The following is a 19,725-nucleotide window of genomic DNA, read 5'->3' as shown; positions in this document are numbered from 1 at the left end:
TGTTCAGTCACTAAGTCATGTCTGACTCTTTGTGACCCCATGGACTGCAGCATGCCAGGCTTCCCTGTCCTTCACCATCTCCCTGAGTTTGCTTAAACTCATGTCCATTGAGTTGGTGATGCCATCCAACCATCTCATCCTCCTTCTCTTGCCCTCAATCTTTCCCAGCATCAGGGTCTTTTCCAAAACCTAGGTAGACCTGGTAAATATCAATCATAGTCAATAAATAATAGTTTATATATACACATATATAGGAATCTTAGCAGTTATATATGCACATATGTGTATTTTTCCACAATGTTAAGTAAATAGTAACATTATTTTGTGACAATCTTGTAAGCTGTATATTAATTGCTTCGTTATACATGTTAGAAATAGGAAGACAGAGGTCACGTAGCTAGATAGAGGTCATCTAGTAAGTGGCTGAAGAGGATTCAAATATAGATCTGTCTGGATCCAAGACTGCAAGGTCCTTAGTTTTCATCTTGCTTATCTCTCATGCTGGATCAGGTCCTACACCCATCTCTGCCCAGACGCCTTGTGTCAGCCTCTTTCAACTCCCTTTTACGGTACGTCTGGATACCACACTACACTGCTAGTTTCCCCCTATAGCTCTGTGCCTTCTCAGTTTCCTAAGTTTCCTTCTGTTTATCATATATAAAAGAATCTCAAGATTGTGTTCTCAATCTTATGCTACTCTCTTCTCCAAAAATTCAGTTTACTTTTAAACTCTCCGTTGTAACTCTTTCAATGACTTTCAGCTTAATATCTCCAGTCCTGACTCTTCCCTGAGTTCCAGGCACATGTATTAATATAACCATGGTACTGAAAAATGCCTATTTTTCTATCTTCTTGACATTTCTAAATAAGCAGTAGTAGGAAAAGAAGTCTTCTCTTCTTGCCAGCCTTTGTCCCTCAGTCATATTATCCATCTCTTCGGTGGCCAAATTCAGAAGCCTTAGCCCCTTTGGACCTCTCTTCTGGCTAAGAGCATGAGCTCTGGACTGGGCTGCCTAGGATTAAATCCCATCTGTGTTACTTACTTGTTTGAGACCTTAAACCAATTGCTTAACTTCTCAGGACCCAGGTATCTTCCTCTGTAAAACCGAGTGGTGATAGAAGTCAGTAATACCTCACAGCGTTGTTGCATTTTTTAAATAAGACACTATATTTAGATCAGCACCCAGCACTTAGTCCTCTTGATAAATTTCAGCTCATTCATTTTCCATTTAATTGCCAGATCTTCATTCTGCCCGAAATGCGAGAGACCTGGGTTCAGTTCCTCAGTTGGAAAGATCCCCTGGAGAAGGAAAAGGCTACCCACTCCAGTATTCTGGCCTGGAGAATTCCATAGACTGTACATTCCATGGGGTTGCAATGAGTCGGACATGACTGAGCGACTTTCACTTTCACTTTTTCGTCTGTGAAGTCTACAGTTAAGTTTCTGATGCCGACCTTTCTGCCCTCCACCACTCCATGTTAATATCTGAATCAATGCTGATTACCTCTGAATCATATTCCGCAAAATCTAGCCTACGTGTAATTATAAAATGAATCTTCCAAAGGCACTATTTTAATTATCACTCAAAAATCCTTCAGTGGTTTTCCATAACTTTCATGATACAATGGAAACTTTCATTATCTTGGCTTTCAAAGCCTTCCATGAATTGGCCCCGACTTCTGTTTTAAATTGTTTCTACCTTTCCTCTCCCACTCAACCTCTGACTGTAGACAGGCTGGACCTCCTCCTTTTTCTTAAATGTTATTTAGTTGCTGCCTCTTAGCTTTTGTGATAACTAGTAACTATGGTAAATATGTGCCAGGTAATGTGTTGAAACTTTCAAGAGTGTCATCTCATTTGTCCTCACGAAAACACTATGGGGTATCTACTGTGCTATTCCTATTTTACAGATGAGAAAACTGAGGCCCAGAGAGGGTGACTTTGTCTGAAGGATATACTGTCAGGAAGTGGTAGACTCAGGATCTGAATCTAAACTGATTCCAGATTCCTGGTTTTAACCACTGTATCTTATGACTTCTCTATGCTTCATTCCCCTTTCCTAGAGTGTCCTTTACTCTTCCCCTGTCTATTTGACTCCCACCTATTCAAAGTCTCCCTTATGTTCTGTCCTTACTGTAAAGCTTTCCCAGTCTCCTTTAAAAACTCTAGTGAACTCCTCTATCAGGTACAAGCTTCTCGAGGCTAAGAAGGGTGTTACATATTTCTCATGAAGCCCAGCAATACCTTGAGCATAGTAATTAATTAATTCTGATCATTAACTGGTACCAAATTTCTTTACTAGTGAACTTGACTGTGATTCCTTGTGGTGTAGCCAGCTGATTGATTTCTCTTTATTACCCATTTTTTCCCCAGTGACCAAGTTAGGTTCTTCGATTGCCAACACATGTCTGAGCTTAAGCAGAATAGGAAATTTTTCAAATGGCGTAGAGTGTCACAGAACGCTGAAACAGCAGACTTGGTCTGAAATCAAGGAGCGCACAGCCCAGCAGAGGTCCCCGACAGTGCCAGCGCATGGGACACTGAACTCCATGCTGCTGGATTTCCCCTCCTTTACAGTCACCGCAGGTTGTGTCTGTCTGGCCTCCCCCCATGATGCCCAGCTATGCCTTGTTTTTGCCTATGTTCAAGGGAGCTGCAATCAACAGCTTAGCAAGGAGAGAAATGAGTCATTCTCTTATTGCAGAAGTTGGGGAGTGGGAGGGACTCCAGGATCAAGAACTGTGGCGCCTAAAGAGGAATAGAGGAGAGACGAGATGCAACTACTAGAAAGAGAGGAAGTCACTTATGAGTTGCTCAAGATTACTAAATGCTTTGTTATGAGATAACATTCCTATCTTCTAAAATTAGAAGTTGGGGATTTAGGGTAACATGAACAAATAAGAGGGTCCCCCAGATGGACTTCAGAGATTTGTGACCCCTGACCACACGCACACAGTTTCTGAGCCCTTACATTTCCTCAGTGAGTGAGTCCAGTTTCTGTTAGAGTCTCAAATAGGTTCATGATCCAAAAGGGTTGTGAAATACTACTTTCAGCTTTTGAAATAGAAACATAATCTTACCTTGGGACATCAGGTGACTCAAAGGCAGAGTTTCTCGTAATATTCTGTAAGGAAAAAGTTGAATTTGAACATTCTTCATATGCTAAAATGTACCTGCTCATCTAACAGATGCAAAAGAGTTACTCAGAAGGTTAACTCTCTTTAGAATGAAAGACTTACAGTGGAATTTCTATCTATCCCATGACCATGCATCAAAAGGGCTTCTGCTCTGTAGAATCCTTGGATGCCTTCTTAACCAATTGCAGAATAACAATACAGCTTACCTCCTCAGTTGTTATTTTTATAGCATCTTGCTGTTTTCCTCATAGTTTTTGAAAGATCCTTCCTGGGTCTCCATACTTTAGCAGGGAATGAGCAGTATCTCTTTATACCTGTCTCTCCAAATCTCTGCATGACAGGGTAAAGTTACATGAGGAGCTAGAGTCTGTAAGAAAAAGAAGGCTTCTTACAGATTAAATAATAATTAATAATGAAAGTGTTAGTTGCTCAGTTGTATCCAACTCTTTGCAACCTCATGGCCGATAGCCTGCCAGGATCCTCTGTCCGTGGAATTCTCCAGGCAAGAACACTGGAGTGGGTTGCCATTCTACTCTCCAGGGGATCTTCCCAACCCAGGGACTGAACCTGGGTCTCCTGCATTGCAGGCAGATTTTTTACCATCTGAGCTACCAGGGAAGTCCTATGAGGCTTATCAAATAAGCAAGTGGTATCTATTTAGTGCCGTGTCTTTTTGTTATTTGTTTGTCTGCTTGTTTGGTTTTCGGGTTTTGTTCTTTTCCAGTTGTATATGTATTTTTAAATATTTGTTTATTTTTGGCTGTATCAGGTATTAGTCGCAGCATGCTGGCTCGGTAGTTGTGGTGCGTGGACTTAGTTGTGCCAAGGCATGTGGGATCTTAGTTTCCTGACCAGAGATGGAACCCATGCCTCCTGCATTGGAAGGAGGATTCTTAACCCCTGGAGCACAAGGAGAGTCTTGTCCTTGGAACAAGCTGGTTAAGTGGGAGCTTCCTTGAGGGTTGCTGCCTTCATTACAGAATAAGAACTGTGCTTGCAGAAGTGGCTTCTCAGGGCAAGATGAGTGTCTTATCCATCATCTTAATGACCTGACTTTCGCCACCACCACCACCGAAACATGGCAAGGGAGGAGCATCCAAAGTGTTTAGGGGAGAAAGCCTTAGTTTCAGATGAATGTCAGAGAAGGCTTTGTGAGGAAGCGACGTTTGAGTAAAGACCTGAAGGAAGTTGAGCAAAAGCCACCTGGATACGTGGGACCACTGACTTCTGGGTGGCAAGTTGGTGTCACCATGGCAGCCAGCCTGGGCCTGCACCATTAAGTGTGCTGAGCTCTAGAAAGAGAAGAGAAGGCTCTGGAGCAAACACTCCCACAAAACCCGCAACTCATTGTGTTAACTCATTGGTCCTCTCCTCTTGTCATTGTCCTGTTTCTACCTATATCCTCAGTTCTGCTTCCAGCTAAGATGTGAACACCAAGAGCAACCTTGTTATTTTTCTTTCTTACAGTTCAAAACTCACAGAATATTGAGAGCCTTTCGCACATAAATTGCCCTTCTGGTTGGGCTTCTTGTGTGTGTCCCCAATGCTTAGCATACTGCTCTCTGTGCAAAGATGCCCCCAACAAGTGTCTGTGAAACTGATTCCCTGACCTAAGAGTGGGCAGCTACTCCATAATGCCACATGCTCAGAACTTGTCTCCTGGGAGAGTTGGTTCAAGCTTGTGTCTCAGTGGTCATGAAGATCAGTCTTCAATGGAAATATTCCTTCAGCCATCTTTTAGATGCCAGATTGCTTCCTAGACAAGCAATGGTTCCTTTAGCACCTACCAAACTGATGAGCACCCCCATTAAGGAGGTCCATCCTGTAGACGAAGAAACAAACTCTTAAGGAATCTGAATGACTGTCTCACACAACACTTATTTTTAGAACTATCTTTCTAATATTTAATCAATTAGTCACTAGTCCCGTGGCCTCCAACTACTTATATCACACACTTCATTAAAAAAGTTGAATGCATTCCCATATTCTGTGTTTATTTATAAACTATACAGTCCTTGCCAATAGCTAATATTTCAAAATACAGTATACATAGGGGACAAGTTCATTGTTTAGCATAAGGTATATAAGTCCCTCAATTCTTTTATTAAACAGTTATATACTGAGAATCTTCTGGAAGCAGGCACAGTTCTGATCACTGAATACACAGTGAACAAAGCAAACAAAATTCCCACACTCCTGTGGCATAAAATCTAGTGGAAGATGGAAGATCATAAGTAAAATAAATAAGTAAACTGTACAACAGTGTCACATGACAGTAAGTGCCATGGAGAAAAATAAAACAGGAAGGGCACTGGAGTGGGTTTTAGAGGGGAAGTGCAATTTTAAATTGCATCAGAGAAAGGGAGTAAAGATCTAAGATTAGGGAATTAATTGGTTGACTGTTTGTAGCCATATGACATAGAGAATGAAGGTGTCCATGTCAATGCATTATTTAAATATTCAGTCAGTTCAGTCGCTCAGTCATGTTCAACTCTTTGCGACCCCATGAATCGAAGCACGCCAGGCCTCCCTGTCCATCACCAACTCCCGGAGTTCACTCAGACTCACGTCCATCGAGTCCGTGATGCCATCCAGCCATCTCATCCTCTGTCGTCCCCTTCTCCTGCCCCCAATACCCCCAGCATCAGAGTCTTTTCCAATGAGTCAACCCTTCGCATGAGGTGACCAAAGTACTGGAGTTTCAGCTTTAGTATCATTCCTTCCAAAGAAATCCCAGGGCTGATCTCCTTCAGAATGGACTGGTTGGATCTCCTTGCAGTCCAAGGGACTCTCAAGAGTGTTCTCCAACACCACAGTTCAAAAGCATCAATTCTTCAGCACTCCGCTTTCTTCACAGTCCAATTCTCACATCCATACATGACCACTGGAAAAACCATAGCCTTGACTAGATGGACCTTTGTTGGCAAAGTAATGTCTCTGCTTTTGAATATGCTATCTAGGTTGGTCATAACTTCTCTTCCAAGGAGTAAGCGTCTTTTAATTTCATGGCTGCAGTCACCATCTGCAGTGATTTTGGAGCCCCCCCCCAAAATTAAGTCTGACACTGTTTCCACTGTTTCCCATCTATTCCCATGAAGTGATGGGACCAGATGCCATGATCTTCGTTCTCTGAATGTTGAGCTTTAAGCCAACTTTTTCACTCTCCACTTAAATATTAGTAAAGCACAATTTCTTCATTTAGATGACTGATATAAATGGAATTCTAATATTTTCCCTTGTGCCTAAGTGGAAAGACCACTGATGTAATGAGTAACTGATTTAAACAGGTATATTATTACAATTCACTTTTGAGATCTAGCAGGCTGCTGTTTCCTTCTCCAAGGGATCTTCCCCACCCAGGGATCAAACATGGGTCTCCTGCATTGCAGGCAGATTCTTCACCATCTGAGCCACCAGGGAAAACCCAAAAAAAAAGATTATTGCAGTTCACCTTTGGAATCTAGCCACAATGATGAAGTTTGGATGGCTGTTTCACTAACAGATATGGCAGCCTACAGTAAATTAGCTCTTTGATTCAGGTTCAACTTGGTTCCCAGGGTGAGTTTAAGATCCTACGGTTTATTTATTTGTGAGCAATTCTCTTAAACATCCAGAGTCATTTTGTGCTTTTTTGTCTTGCTTTAAAGCAGGTGATTAGAGAGAATACATGCACAAAAGTGCATCTGAACAGCTGGTAGTTACTCACAGGAAGCGGTAATTTGTCGGTTTTCTTTTCCTTTCTGTTGAGTTATGTTAATGTAGCATGAGCATTTCCCTTTTTACCAGAGAAGAAAAATTTGTTCGGCCTGGTGAAGCTTCAGGAGGAAGAGGCTTAAGGGAATTGATATTTTAAAATATCTTGCCACTCAAGTAACAACAATACAATGAGCTTCCGAGGAAAGGTTTTTAAACGGGATCCCAGTGAATTTTGGAAGAAGAGACGAACAATGAGGAGAAAAAATCAAGAAGAAATCCACAGATTTACCTCTGTAGGTATCTGAATGTTGATGTTTGCTTTTCATCTTCTCTTCAATACTTAAAAAAAAAAAATTGCTCTGGCGTGGTAATCTAACCTAGGTGATGGGCAAAGTCTTAAATGGAACAGAGTATTAGCTCATAAATGTCCTTTTTCACTTACATCATTATTTTTTAATTGCTTTGATCATTATTTTAAAACATATTGGAAGAGGTTTGAAGTAGTTAAAATACTACTAAGTTATTTAGAATATTGGAATTACTACCATCATTATTTTAAAACATGTTGAGAGAGGATTTAGAGAGTTACTATTGCTAGAATATTCTCCTTTTTTAAAGAAAAGTCTATAATTGCCTCAGTTAAGACCCCAGTTGATGATGTGCCTACAGTTGTGTTTTTAAAAAAGTATTACTGCTCTATTTTTATCGTGTACCACTCATGATTTGTTTTAAAGTTCTTAGAAAGAGCAACCCAAAATAGGAAAGGAAATGTAAATAACGATTTAATTAAGTGAGCTGAGGGAGAAAGTAAAAATTGGTACGTTCTAAAGGTTAAAAAGATTTGGTTTTGTTTACTGTTAAACGTATTTCTGCCTTAGGGTTGGTAAACAAAATGAGAGCTCTGAAAATGTGTCCTTATTACAGAATTCTAGCTTTCTATCTGTCAGTATCAGGGCGGATGCTTAGAGCTTCAGTGATTCATATGTAATGTGGAAGGCCCACTTTATATGATGAATGATTGGGTACTCTTTTCCTAGGAATGTTTATTTTACCAGGCAGTTTGTTTTGCTTGTTTTTCTTCAAGGCAAGGGTTCTTGAGCTCAGCACTACTATCATTTGGGGGGATTTCTTTGTTGTTTGGAGCTGTCCTATGCGTTGTGACCACGTTTAGTGACGGCCTGGGCGTTTACCCAGTAGATGCTGGTGGCAAGCTCTCCCCTGTTGTGACAAGCAAAAATATCTCCCTACATTGCCAAATGTCCTCTCGGGCAGGGAGAGTGAAGTCCAGGTTGAGAACCGCTGCTCTAGAGATAAGTAATGTTTTTGTTCATATAAACATTTTTTATCTAGAAACAGAGCAACTTAAAAAACTATATATATTTGATCATATAATGGTTGTTTATGAATAGACATTGAAAGAATATGAAAAATCAAATTAATGAATAGTCACTCAGGCTTTGATAGGCCAAAATCAAGTATGGAACACTCCATCTCATGTACCAGTGGTTCTCTTTATACTTACAATCTGTCTGGTGATAATTTAATGTGAGTAGAGTTTACTTGGGGGTCTGGCTCATAGGTCTGGCTCTGATGCCTTGTTGATTCTATCTCAGGATCTTAGTAGTATATGTCTCCCATTGGCAAACATGGGCAAATGACCCTTTTGACCTGTTCCCATGGGATGTGCCCAAGTCTTTCCACTCACTGTTTCCTAAGGAGACTATGCTGAATTCAGAATCTAACCTCTTGGTCCCCACTGATCCCAAAGGATGCTCAGTTGTGACGTCTCCACTGGCCCCATAAAAGCCTCATCAGTTGTTTACCATCAGCCTGTTAAAGAGGATAAGTTTGGAGACTTCTTTGCTTTGAGATTATGTTAACCTTCAGACCAATCCAAAAAATGCAGTTTCCTAGCTGCCTATCTCTCAGTGGAATTTAGAAGTCCTAAGGTTATGTCACCACAAGACTGACTTACTTCTTGTGTCCACTGAAAGAGACAACACACAGGAGAAGAATGTGTCTATCTTACAGAGACTCCAAGGCCGCAGGATTTGACGTTAGGGCAGTCCCAGGTGTCTCCCATATAATGAAACTAATCACGCCATGAGTTATCTTAATTGAATTGGAAGGTATTGCTACTGAGAAGTATGGGGAAAGCAGCCAGTAAGGATGGTGTGTTTCCCCACAGCATTCAGTGGCTGTGCATTCACATTTAATTAAGATCATTCATACAGTGAATAGCTTTCTTCTGTGGAAGGCGCTGGGGACTCCCTAATGCTGTTGCCTGCTTTTGGTCCTCCTAAGATAGGCATATCTTCTTTCACAGCTTGTCTCTTCTGTTGAGTAGAGGACTGTAGTATTATCCTGGGACTTAGCTTTTTTGGGGGGAAAAAAAAGAGAGAGAGTGACTCCAAGAAAGTGAAGCATGTAATTAGAGGGCTACTGGGTCATGCTGAGTGTCACCCACCGTCAGGTCACCTTGGGCAGTTTACTTAAATCATTCTGAGCCTTAGTCGCCCCTTTCATAAAATGTTCCTAATGATATCTTCCCTGTCTTAACATTTTTTATTGGAATTCATTTTGATCATGTGTATTCTGAACATGATTTGAACACTGTGAAAAGTTATGAGCTGCAAGTGTTGTGGGTTACTAATAAAACCAAGTAAAATATCAAGGGCCAGGGAAGGGGGGCGGATATAATTGCAGAGTGAGATTGTTTTTTTCAGAAACTGCGAATGTTGAAGCCACTGGGCTCTTGGTGACTCCTTCCTTCCAGGACCCTTTTTCAGTGACAGAGCCACTCAGTAGACAAAATTCTGGATTGCATCAAGCTGGTGTTGAGGGGGGGCTCCCACATCATTCTATGTGTCAATGGGGGTTTCCTTTGAAATACCATTTCCCACCCCACCCTCACCATTGCCCAGCTTAGCTGAAACCCACCCAAAACCAAATTGGACTTTCCACAGCACACTCATCTGAGCTTTTTAAAAGCTAAACCAACATTTCTAGACCAGCTTCTGAGATGACTTGATAAGTCGTAAGGAAGAGGCAATTCAAATGTCAGAGTGCCCAACAAATGAACATAAGACTTAACAGTTAGGTCAGAGAATAAAATGATTTCTTTTGAATTTTTAGATATACTCGTATATTGTTATGAAAGGGAAATAATGATCACTGGAAATAATTATCATAGATTGCAGTTCTATAATGATCATATGTATTTTGAATTCCACAAATCATTTGGTGTTTTTTTTTAAATTGAAAACCGCTTAGTTGTGTCCAGCTCTTTGTGACCCCATGGATGAAACAGTCCATGGAATTCTCTAGGCCAGAATACTGGAGTGGGTAGCCTTTCCTTTTTCCAGAGGATCTGCCCAACCCAGGAACTGAACCAGGGTCTACTGCATTGCAGGTGGATTAACCAACTGAGCTATCAGAGAAGCCTACTTCTTGCCCTATGACAAATTTATATATGGTTTAGTATCAAAATAGTCTAGAATGCTTAACTGGAAGTCTATGACTTCCTAAATGGTACACAACTCAAACTTTATATTCTCATGATCTAGGCTAATACTTTTGTTTATTTGTTTTTCTTCAAATGCTATTTAAAGCTGTTTATTTAACTCTGTTGAAATTTTTAATTGTTTTGGAACCTTCCCTTATCAATCCAGTTTTCAAGTATCTTGTCTAAGAAATCCCTTTCCATGTTTTAATCCACTTACCATAGACAATATGCAATACGAGACAGTTCGATAGCATTATGAGAAGTTTGAGGAAAATGAAACTTACTTGTTAGATCATCAAGTAGAACTACTTCCCTCAATTTTTGAAGTCTGTTTGGTGTTCTGTAGTTGAAGGTTTTCTCTTTAACTGCCTTTCTATTTTTATTTTTCTTTTTTTATCCAATCACCCAGTATGATCTCTGGTGCATAGAACGAAAGTTAATAAAAAGGTAGTTTCCTTCCTAAGTTACATGTCCTAATTTGGAAAGATTAAGTGTACTGTTAAGTTGAGTTATGATAGCAATCATCTGTACTGCCAGAAAAATGTGAAATTCATTTAAGTAAATGTGAGTTATTATTTTTACTTTGTTGCTGGCTTGTGGTTAATTAATCTGCAGGATTTCAAAGTGTTTGGAAAATTTGGGCTACAAATGACAATTCCCCTTCCTCTCTAGTCATTTAGCCTGTTAGCACTTTCATAGAAAATTGAAAACTGTAGAAAGCTACAGACAAAGGAGGTGATCTGAATGACTTTAACGTATCTCCCACACGTCATGTTATTACATTTTGACCTGTTGCCTTTCAAGGCTGCGTTTTATCTTTACTCTTCCACGTTAACGTGGACAGCTTCTCCCTGATCATCTGTGTTGCCTTACTTACTGATACTGTTCTATACAAATATTCACTATTACCTCTTGGGCCTATTTTATAATGAACCAGTTAGCTGAAAGGAAGCGTGGGATGGGGACCCAGGAAGCAAGAGGATGGTTCCAGGAAATGATGAAATGAGATTGAATCAGGGTTGAAATACAGCATAAAGTAGGGATGAATGCTATAAATGGACAAGGCAGAAGGAAGCCATGAAACGGGACTAAACAGGGGATCTGAATTCAATGCAGGCCATAGAAATGGAGAAGTGTAAGTTGAAACTGGATCTGAGGACTCTGCCTGTGCAGGTGCCACAGAGATGCAGAGAGGATGCTTTTAAAATGGACTTAAGATTAGTACCTGCAATTGAACCAGAAAGGCTCTTACTTTCCTCAAGGCTGAGTGCCAGGAGAAGGAGATGAGGGAAATCCAGAGAGACCAAGAAGAGAACTGCCCAACAGGGCCAAGCTTGACTTCATAACGATGCTCTTTACAACAAGCTGATCAGGAAGTGGACCACTTGTCAGAGAAGGGGAGGGGTACAGTGGACAGGAAGTAACACCATGATCCCCCAAAACTCTTTAATGTCCCTAATGACAGCGGTACAAAACTTTCTTAAAACAGAGGTTCCCTCAGTTGGTGGCAGTTTCCGCTGTGATTTCTGACACAAATGTTATCTAGCATTCTCAATGGGAAAACTGTTTGCCGCCTTTCTCTCTCTTACGTGTCTTCTTTACTGCTCACACAGAACACTTCATTTCTGACACTTCCGGTCACCAAATGTGTTGCGGTTTTCCCCCACACCAAGAAATTTTCTGCAGCACTGATCTCGGGTGGCCTTGACCTTCTGTGGCTTGAAGCAGTATTTCAGTTCCCAGCCGGAGACTGAAGTCAGCCTGAGGCAGTGTGAGCTCGAAATACTAGCCACTAGACTTTGAGGACAGATAGACAATGACAAGGCCCTGGCTCTGAATTTCCACAAAGAAACAGAAAGTAGTAAAATAAGTAAAGTGTTTATTAAGAGAAAAAAAGAGTACAGTACTTGTGGAGACACACACGAGCAGGGTCAGAGGGAGAATCGTGCCCTCACGGTAGTTTAATCACTTCTATGGGCATTTCTTCCTGGTTTCCTCTGGCCAATCATCTTGGTTTGCTTGGTCCTGAGTCTGTGTTTGGTGTATCTCGGGGTTCTCCTAGGTGTGCACACATATCTCTTAGCCAAGACACATTCCAGCAAAGAGGCCTATGGGAAGGTTGACATCACCTGCTATGCGGTGACACCCCCTCCTTTTGATGTCCGAAGAGACTTTATGCACATGTGTGGTTGGGAAGATCTTCTTGACTTCAAGAATAAGGAATGTGTTGTCTTTGATCTCTTATCTGGGAGGATTCAGCTTCTCCTCCCTCCTATTTTGGAGTCTCTGTCCACAGGGGAGGAACTCCAGCTGCTCAGCCTGGGACTCATCTATCTCCTTGCTTCTTCACCAGCTGGGTGTCCTAAATTTAACCCATTTCTAACACTATCTGCCTGGAGATTGCATCAGATCTCACAGGTTAAGAACTCAGACCAATAAGGCAGCCCCCACATCCCACATCAGATGCTGACCGTAAGTCTAGATTATTGCCTGTGCTTCTGACCAACCCATTTTACATTGGAGGTTCCAACCACCCACTCTTTGAATTTCAGACACCAGTTGCAAGTCCAGGTTGTTACCTGTCCTTCTGATTCACTGGCTATAAATCACGGGTTCCCATCATCCTTTCTTGGGATTGACTAATTTGCTAGAGCAGCTCACAGAACTCAGAGAAACATTTTGCTCACTAGATCATGGGTTTAGTATAAAAGGATATAACTCAGAAACAGCCAGATGGAACAGATACTTAGAGCAGGGTATAGGGAAAGAGCACCAATCGCCCTCAGATCTCCATGTGCTCACCAACTCAGAAGTTCTCCAAACCCCATCCTTTGGGGTTTTTGTAAAAGCTTCACTACATAGACATGATTGATTAAGTCATTGACTATTAGATATTGATTCAAACTCAAATTCTTCTTGATCTCTCCAGTGGTCAAGGAAGTGAAACTGAAAGGTCCAGCTCTCTTATTAGCTGGTTAGTTCTCCTCGAAATCACCCCTCCCCACCATCTCTTCTAGGTTTAATAGGAATATTGAATGAGAGAAAGTGTTAAATACTTATGATAGGCCTTTCCATTTGATCATGATAATAATAGTAGGAAAAATAAAAGCCATCATTAGCATGTGTGCCGTGCTTAGTCACGTCCGACTCTCTGACCCCATGGACTGTAGCCAGCCAGGTTCCTCTGTCCATGGGGATTCTCTAGGCAAGAATACTGGAGTGGGTTGCCATGCCCTCCTCCAGAGGATCTTCCCAACCCCGGGATCAAACCCAGGTCTCTTACATTCTAGGAAGATTCTTTACCTTCTGAGCCACCAGGGAAGCCCAAGAATAGGAGTGGGAAGCCTATTCCTTCTCCAGGGGAACTCCCAACCCAGGAATCAAACCAGTGTCTCCTGCATTCCAGGCAGATTCTTCACCAGCTGAGCTACGCATTAGCATATATGGGGTAAACGGTTTTTAAATGGTAGTATTTAAAGTTACTATTAGTATTGAATTGTTTGGTGTGCAGATGTTATTTCTACAAGTAAAAATATATGAATTGGTTTTAATATAGCAAATGTTTTAAGATGAAAATGGCAGAAAGGAGGAAGGTGGTATGGGGCCAGCAATAGCTTAAAGACACCTGGTCGGTTGTCTGTAACACAACTTCCACTGCAATCTGGCACCTCCTATAGAGAAAAAATTATAGTTTGTGACAGTGTCAGCACTGAAAGCAAGTGTGAATATAAACATTTTTTGGCCCCAGTTGCTCTGGTGATTAGGAGAGGGATGATTAAAATGGATTATGCTTAGTAGAAAATTAGAGATGAAAATTTTACTGAATTTATCACCTTGGAAAGCCAAGAAGGTATTTGTCTCTCATTCTCAGCATGTGTGATGTCTGATGTATTTTTTATAGAGTAATATGACATGAGACTTCATTAGTAATACTTGAGTTTATTAAACCTATAATTGACTATAGGAGAGGTTCTCCTTTAAGATGATTCAAATCCAAACAAAGGTAAGTTGAGGAAATAGTAGTCCCTTATTGTAGGTGCTACTTCTAGTATTATTTCATTTTAGTTTTCTTTAATTGCAAGCAGAAGAAACCTTCCCTGGTAAACAAATGTAACCAGAGAAAGGAACAGAAGAAAGAATGAAGGGACAGGCTGGCAAAGAACAAGAATGGACTTAGAGCAGCTCAGGCCAGTGGGAAACAGGAACGGTCTTGGTGTTGGGAACTAACGGACTGCCCTGTGAGATTCTGGCATCTCTCCTGCACAATTCAGAGTTCTGGAGGGAAGATTTTAATGGGCTGGGGTCACATGTCCTTGACCACAGAAGAGTAGGACCCTTTTAATTATCAGACCCACCAACACTGCTCTTTATACAGAAGGAAGTAAGTCCTCAGAAGGAAATTTACATGCTGATACTAAAAGAAAACAGGATGGATGTGTGTGTGTGTGTGTGTGTTAGTCATTTAGTCATGTCTGACTCTCTGCTACCCTATGAACTGTAGCCCATCAGGCTCCTCTGTCCTTGGAATTCTCCAGGCAAGAATACTGAAGTGGGTTGCCATTTCCTTCTCCAGGGGATCTTCTCAACCCAGGGTTTCCCATATGGCAGACAAATTGTTTACCTTCTGACTTAGGTCAAAAAACAGCAAACGTTCACTCCGCATGTTCAGTTTCAACCAACGGTTAAGAAAGGAAATAAAAGAATGAGCTGACTATTATTATGGGAAAAATGTATTAAACATATATGATTCATGTTGTTAAGTATTTATATTCATGTATATGTGTTTATTGGAGAAGGCAATGGCACCCCACTCCAGTACTCTTGCCTGGAAAATCCCATGGGCGGAGGAGCCTGGTAGGCTGCAGTCCATGGAGTCGCCAAGAGTCGGACACAACTGAGCAACTTCACTTTCACGTTTCACTTTCATACACTGGAGAAGGAAATGGCAGCCCACTCCAGTGTTCTAGCCTGGAGAATCCCAGGGACAGGGCAGCCTGGTGGGCTGCCGTCTATGGGGTTGCACAGAGTCGGACGCGACTGAAGTGACTTAGCAGCAGCAGCAGTAGTATATGTGTTTATGTACACACGCACACACCCACATACCTCTCACATTTGACCTGTTAGTTTATTTGTGTGACTGTTACAGTACTAAAATAGTGTCAGAGTTTCAGCTGATGGCAGCTTTCATCACAGACTTCATGAAAATTACTCTAAAAATCCAGGCAGTTGGCTCAAAGACATTAATTTCCCTGGTTATGATGTATTTTTAATGATATTTATTATCTTTCAAGTGTTTCTAGAAAACTAAGTGAGATGTGTAATTTAATTTGATTTAGATCTTCTTGGATATTTTCTACTTCTTTGCAAGTACCAGTGTTAGGCGAAGAAGCAGCCGCTTTTATTTTTTCATTTGCTAAACAAAAATGAGTGAATTTTGACATACTAAGAGGTATATGTGGTCAAATTACCTTAAAAAAATAAGACTGAGAAGATTTAAATTCGATTTGAAAGTATACCTTCCATCATAGATCCTATAAATCTCTTCAGTTTCTTGATTTTCCTAATGAATTTATGAGTTAATAAAATAGAACATCCTGATTTTCTAACTGTAGGACTTCCTGGTGGCTCAGACAATAAAGAATCCACCTGAAATGTAGGAGACCTGGATTCAGTCCCTGGGTTGGGAAGACCCCCTGGAAGAGGGCATGGCAATCGACTCCAGTATTCTTGCCTGGAGAATCCCCATAGACAGAGGAGCCTGGCAGGCTGCAGTCCATGGGGTCTCAAAGAGTCGGACACAGCTGAGCGACTAAGCATGAAATAGAATATCCTGATTTTTCTAACTATAAAAAACTAACACAGAAAATTGTGTTGAATATTATGATTAATCATCCTATTTGCCAACAACAAATTAAACCTGCTTTATTTCACTGAAATGGACTAGGACATTTAAAGAGTTACTCCTGGCTGATTTCTTGCGAGATCTCTGTCCATTTTTGTTACCAAGGGAACCGTTTCTAAATTCAACTTAATCTGAGTTTGCCCAGCTGTATAGTTCTTAACTTTGAGTTAGCTGGTGTTTTTCCATTCTCACGGAACTGTGCGCTTGAAGACAGAGAAAAGGTTAAAGGGTCAGCATAAAATGGCTTATTCTTTACTTAATCATTTCCTTTTCCATAAGTAGAGCTAGTCTTGCTTTCTGAAACTCAAACATTTGAGAGGTTGTCTAGTGGAACTCCCTTTGATGAAAGGCTAAATTAAATCTGTCACACAACCACAGGCTGACAACTTGGCCATGGATCCAGCTGCACGGGCTCTCTGCAATTTTCTTGTTTGTTTTAAACACAAATAGTGTGGAAGTTGCTTCCATTCCAGTTACACAAAGGCCAAAGGGTCCTGATGAACTTAAGATCTAACAAATCCATGTGTCCTTTAGATCTTTTATTTCCTTTAAGTAATGTAATCCATTATCTTGATAACACTGAAATTAACAGCTGTGTTGTTTCTAGTTTGTTTGGGCGACGTGGAGATTGGTTTCCTTTTTATTTTTTCGAGATCTGTGTAAAGACCCTGTGGATCCTCACCCTTAGCTATTTGTCTGTGTGTCAGAATGTGAAGACAATGTTAATTTGCATCTCATGCCCTACGAGAGGCTTCTGTATTGGTTCTGAAGTAAATCCTATTTTTGTTTTTCTGGGTCACTAGCCAAGATGAATAGTTTTGTTAGCTGATGAGGACATTCAGATATTGAATTAATTCTGTTATAAATACTCAAATTAGAACAAAGATTCAGATATCTGAAAGTAACAGGGGTGATCAAGGAAAATAGAGGAAGTCTAGACTAACATCACAGGAGGTACTGCCCGTCACAGAAAAAATATGAAGTATCTCAAAGGTAGGGGGAGAATCTCTTTGCATAGTAATGTTTCTTGAAAAGATAAAGATTTTTTTGAAAAGCAGAACCAAGCAACTAGTTTAGATCAACAAACTAGAGTAACCCTAGTGGTGAGTAACCAAGGTTTGGCTCGCTAAATACACTGAACAGCACAGATGTGTGGCCCCAAACTCAAGGTGTTTGCTATGGAGACTGTTCTCCATTTCTCATCCCATCAGACCCCTTTCAAACCCTTAGCCATCCTGTTAATTCTCTGTTGCTAAAAAACTTGACTTGCATGTGTGTAGGTGAGAGCTCCAGAAAGAAATTCTAACTTTGATTGTTGTCTAGATATTTACCTTGGCAAAGCTAATGAGTTTAATGCTAAAGTAATCCCAAATTTAATCCTCTCCTTTCGATCTGAAAATATAAATAAAAGAAAATTCTTTCTAGGCTGATTTCTCAAGAAAAATAAAAGGCAGAATTTCAAAGTCACTTTCATTTGCTGATATACATAATTAGGTAGATTGCCTTTCTTCTTCCTACTGGGCATAGGGCAGCCTGACTTGATTCAGAAGATATTATACACAGAGGAGACACAGCCCAATTTCAGTGCTTTTCCTTATGTTATTACTTCTTTTGCTTCCAATAGAATCACTAAATATCAAGGTTTGTTTGTTTCTAAAGGAAATTTAGATAATAAACATTAAAAGCATGTAAGACAGTTTCTAGCACATGAAAAATTTAGTATTGTTGGTTTGGTTGGTTTGACTTGATGTTAGGATATATTTTGGGGTAAACTTGTGTGGTTATTTTCAATCGTTTTTGAGTAAAGAGAAATCTGTATTTGCCTGGCATTGATGGTTCCCTTAACACCCTCATATACTTCGTCTCCTTGATCTTTTTAACAACACTGCCGAAACCAGGAAGTTGCTCTTTGATTTAGTCAGTCTCACTAAGTCTCAATTTAAATGACTGTCCAAGTTACTTAGCTGAGAGGTAAAAACCCTGGGCTTCCAACTAGAGATTCTGACTTCTGATCCTTTACAAGAGGGTCCAATGCACAGAACTGTTTAAGAAACTTACCAGGTGTTTAAGGTTCCCTACAGAGCTCAAAATTCTTTCGATAATAAATTGCTAATTGTTTTTCCCTTTCTTGCTGACATTAGCTTCCAGAAGCACATACATAATCTGTAGTTATTTTCCCTGGTCTCCTATCACCAGTGTTTTATTTCTCTTTTTTTAATTACTTGAAGTCGTTAGTAGTTCAACTTCATGCACTTTTCTAGTTTCCCTCTTTGGTGGATTTTCAAAGGATAAACACTTTTAAAACCAAGCAACTCCCCAGTGTTTTCACAGAAGCATGAGAGCGTTGAAAGACCAAGTTCATTTTTACCACGATGAAACAAATGATCATTAAAGAAAATTTGGAAAATGCAGGAACCAAAATCCTAAATCCCATCTAAATAAAATTGATAATATATGGATATATATTTCTAGGTTTTTTTTCTTTAAATTTTTAAAATCTTGTGCAGTTATTCAGTGTGCAGTATTTAATCCCACCTTTACTTAGCAACAATATATAAGAAATTTTCGTTGTTTTAGCAAGCATATATATTTTTTCTTAGCATGGATGTGCCATAATTTCCTAGTCATTCCTTACCTTTAATAATTTATTTCATGTTTTTAGCTGTCCTTGTCCTTCAGATTTTATTGCCTGTCAAAGATCTAGGTGTTCTGAACTCCAATTCTAATGTCACAATATGTGAGAATCTAAAACCATTTTCAGGATAAATTTGACCTCCTTTCATTGCCTTTCCTTTTGCAGTAATACCATATTGAACATAGACTCCAGCCTCCTCACATTCTCCCACGAAAACCAATAGCATGCAAAATGTTGTGACTTAACTAACTTTACTGAATATTTGAAAAGTTACAAGGGGGAATCATGGCATGTACCACACAGTTATTCATTGATTTTTTTTTTTCCAACCCCTATCCTATTTTCAACGTCTTTTTAGATAGAGCCTCCACCAGCCTGCCTGCTTTTCTTAGCTGTCTTTGATTAAGGCGAATATATTTTCTCTGTCTTGTTACAAATGGAATATTGCAAAGATATTCTTGTTTCATCTTAGATTATCTGTGTGACTATTTATTTAAAATTAATGTCCTAGATGAAATCATAAAAACTTATTTACTCAACATTTATTTATTGAATACCTACTGTTTGCTCTCTGTATCCATTAAATTTACAAAAGTGCTTTAAATCTATGACTAGTGAAAATTTAAAACGCATGGCCTTTATCTACTTAACATTTATGTAATAAGTACTATGGGTATAGTGTTGTTCTAAGAGCATAGCAAATATTACCTCATTTAATCTTATGCTGTAGCTCCTACTAGAATGTCCATCTTGTAGGCTGGGAAACTAGAGGTGCAGTCTGATGTTGTTGTTCAGTCACTCAGTCGTATCCAACACTTTGTGACCCCATGAAATGCAATACAACATGCT

At 40.0% G+C, this 19,725-nt stretch overlaps 1 protein-coding gene across 15 annotated transcripts in view; it reads left to right on the top strand.

Annotated features, from left to right (window-relative positions):
- The window catches only part of DOCK10 (dedicator of cytokinesis 10), a 309,263-nt gene that overhangs the window by 105,339 nt on the left and 184,199 nt on the right, over positions 1 to 19,725 (top strand). For 6 of the 15 annotated variants that reach the window (XM_060410414.1, XM_060410411.1, XM_060410413.1 and 3 more), the window contains exon 2: positions 6,925 to 7,127. The exons of the other annotated variants lie outside the window; for them this stretch is intronic. In XM_060410414.1, coding sequence (XP_060266397.1) covers positions 7,023 to 7,127 — 105 coding nt within the window. In that variant the 5' untranslated portion in view covers positions 6,925 to 7,022. The remainder of the gene's footprint in view (positions 1 to 6,924; positions 7,128 to 19,725) is intronic. 15 annotated transcript variants of the gene reach the window in all.

The sequence above is a fragment of the Ovis aries genome, chromosome 2, assembly GCF_016772045.2.
Source record: "Ovis aries strain OAR_USU_Benz2616 breed Rambouillet chromosome 2, ARS-UI_Ramb_v3.0, whole genome shotgun sequence".
NCBI classification, from domain to species: domain Eukaryota; kingdom Metazoa; phylum Chordata; class Mammalia; order Artiodactyla; family Bovidae; genus Ovis; species Ovis aries.
The sequence above is the reverse complement of the archived record's forward strand: the minus strand, read 5'-3'. Positions and strand labels throughout refer to the sequence as shown.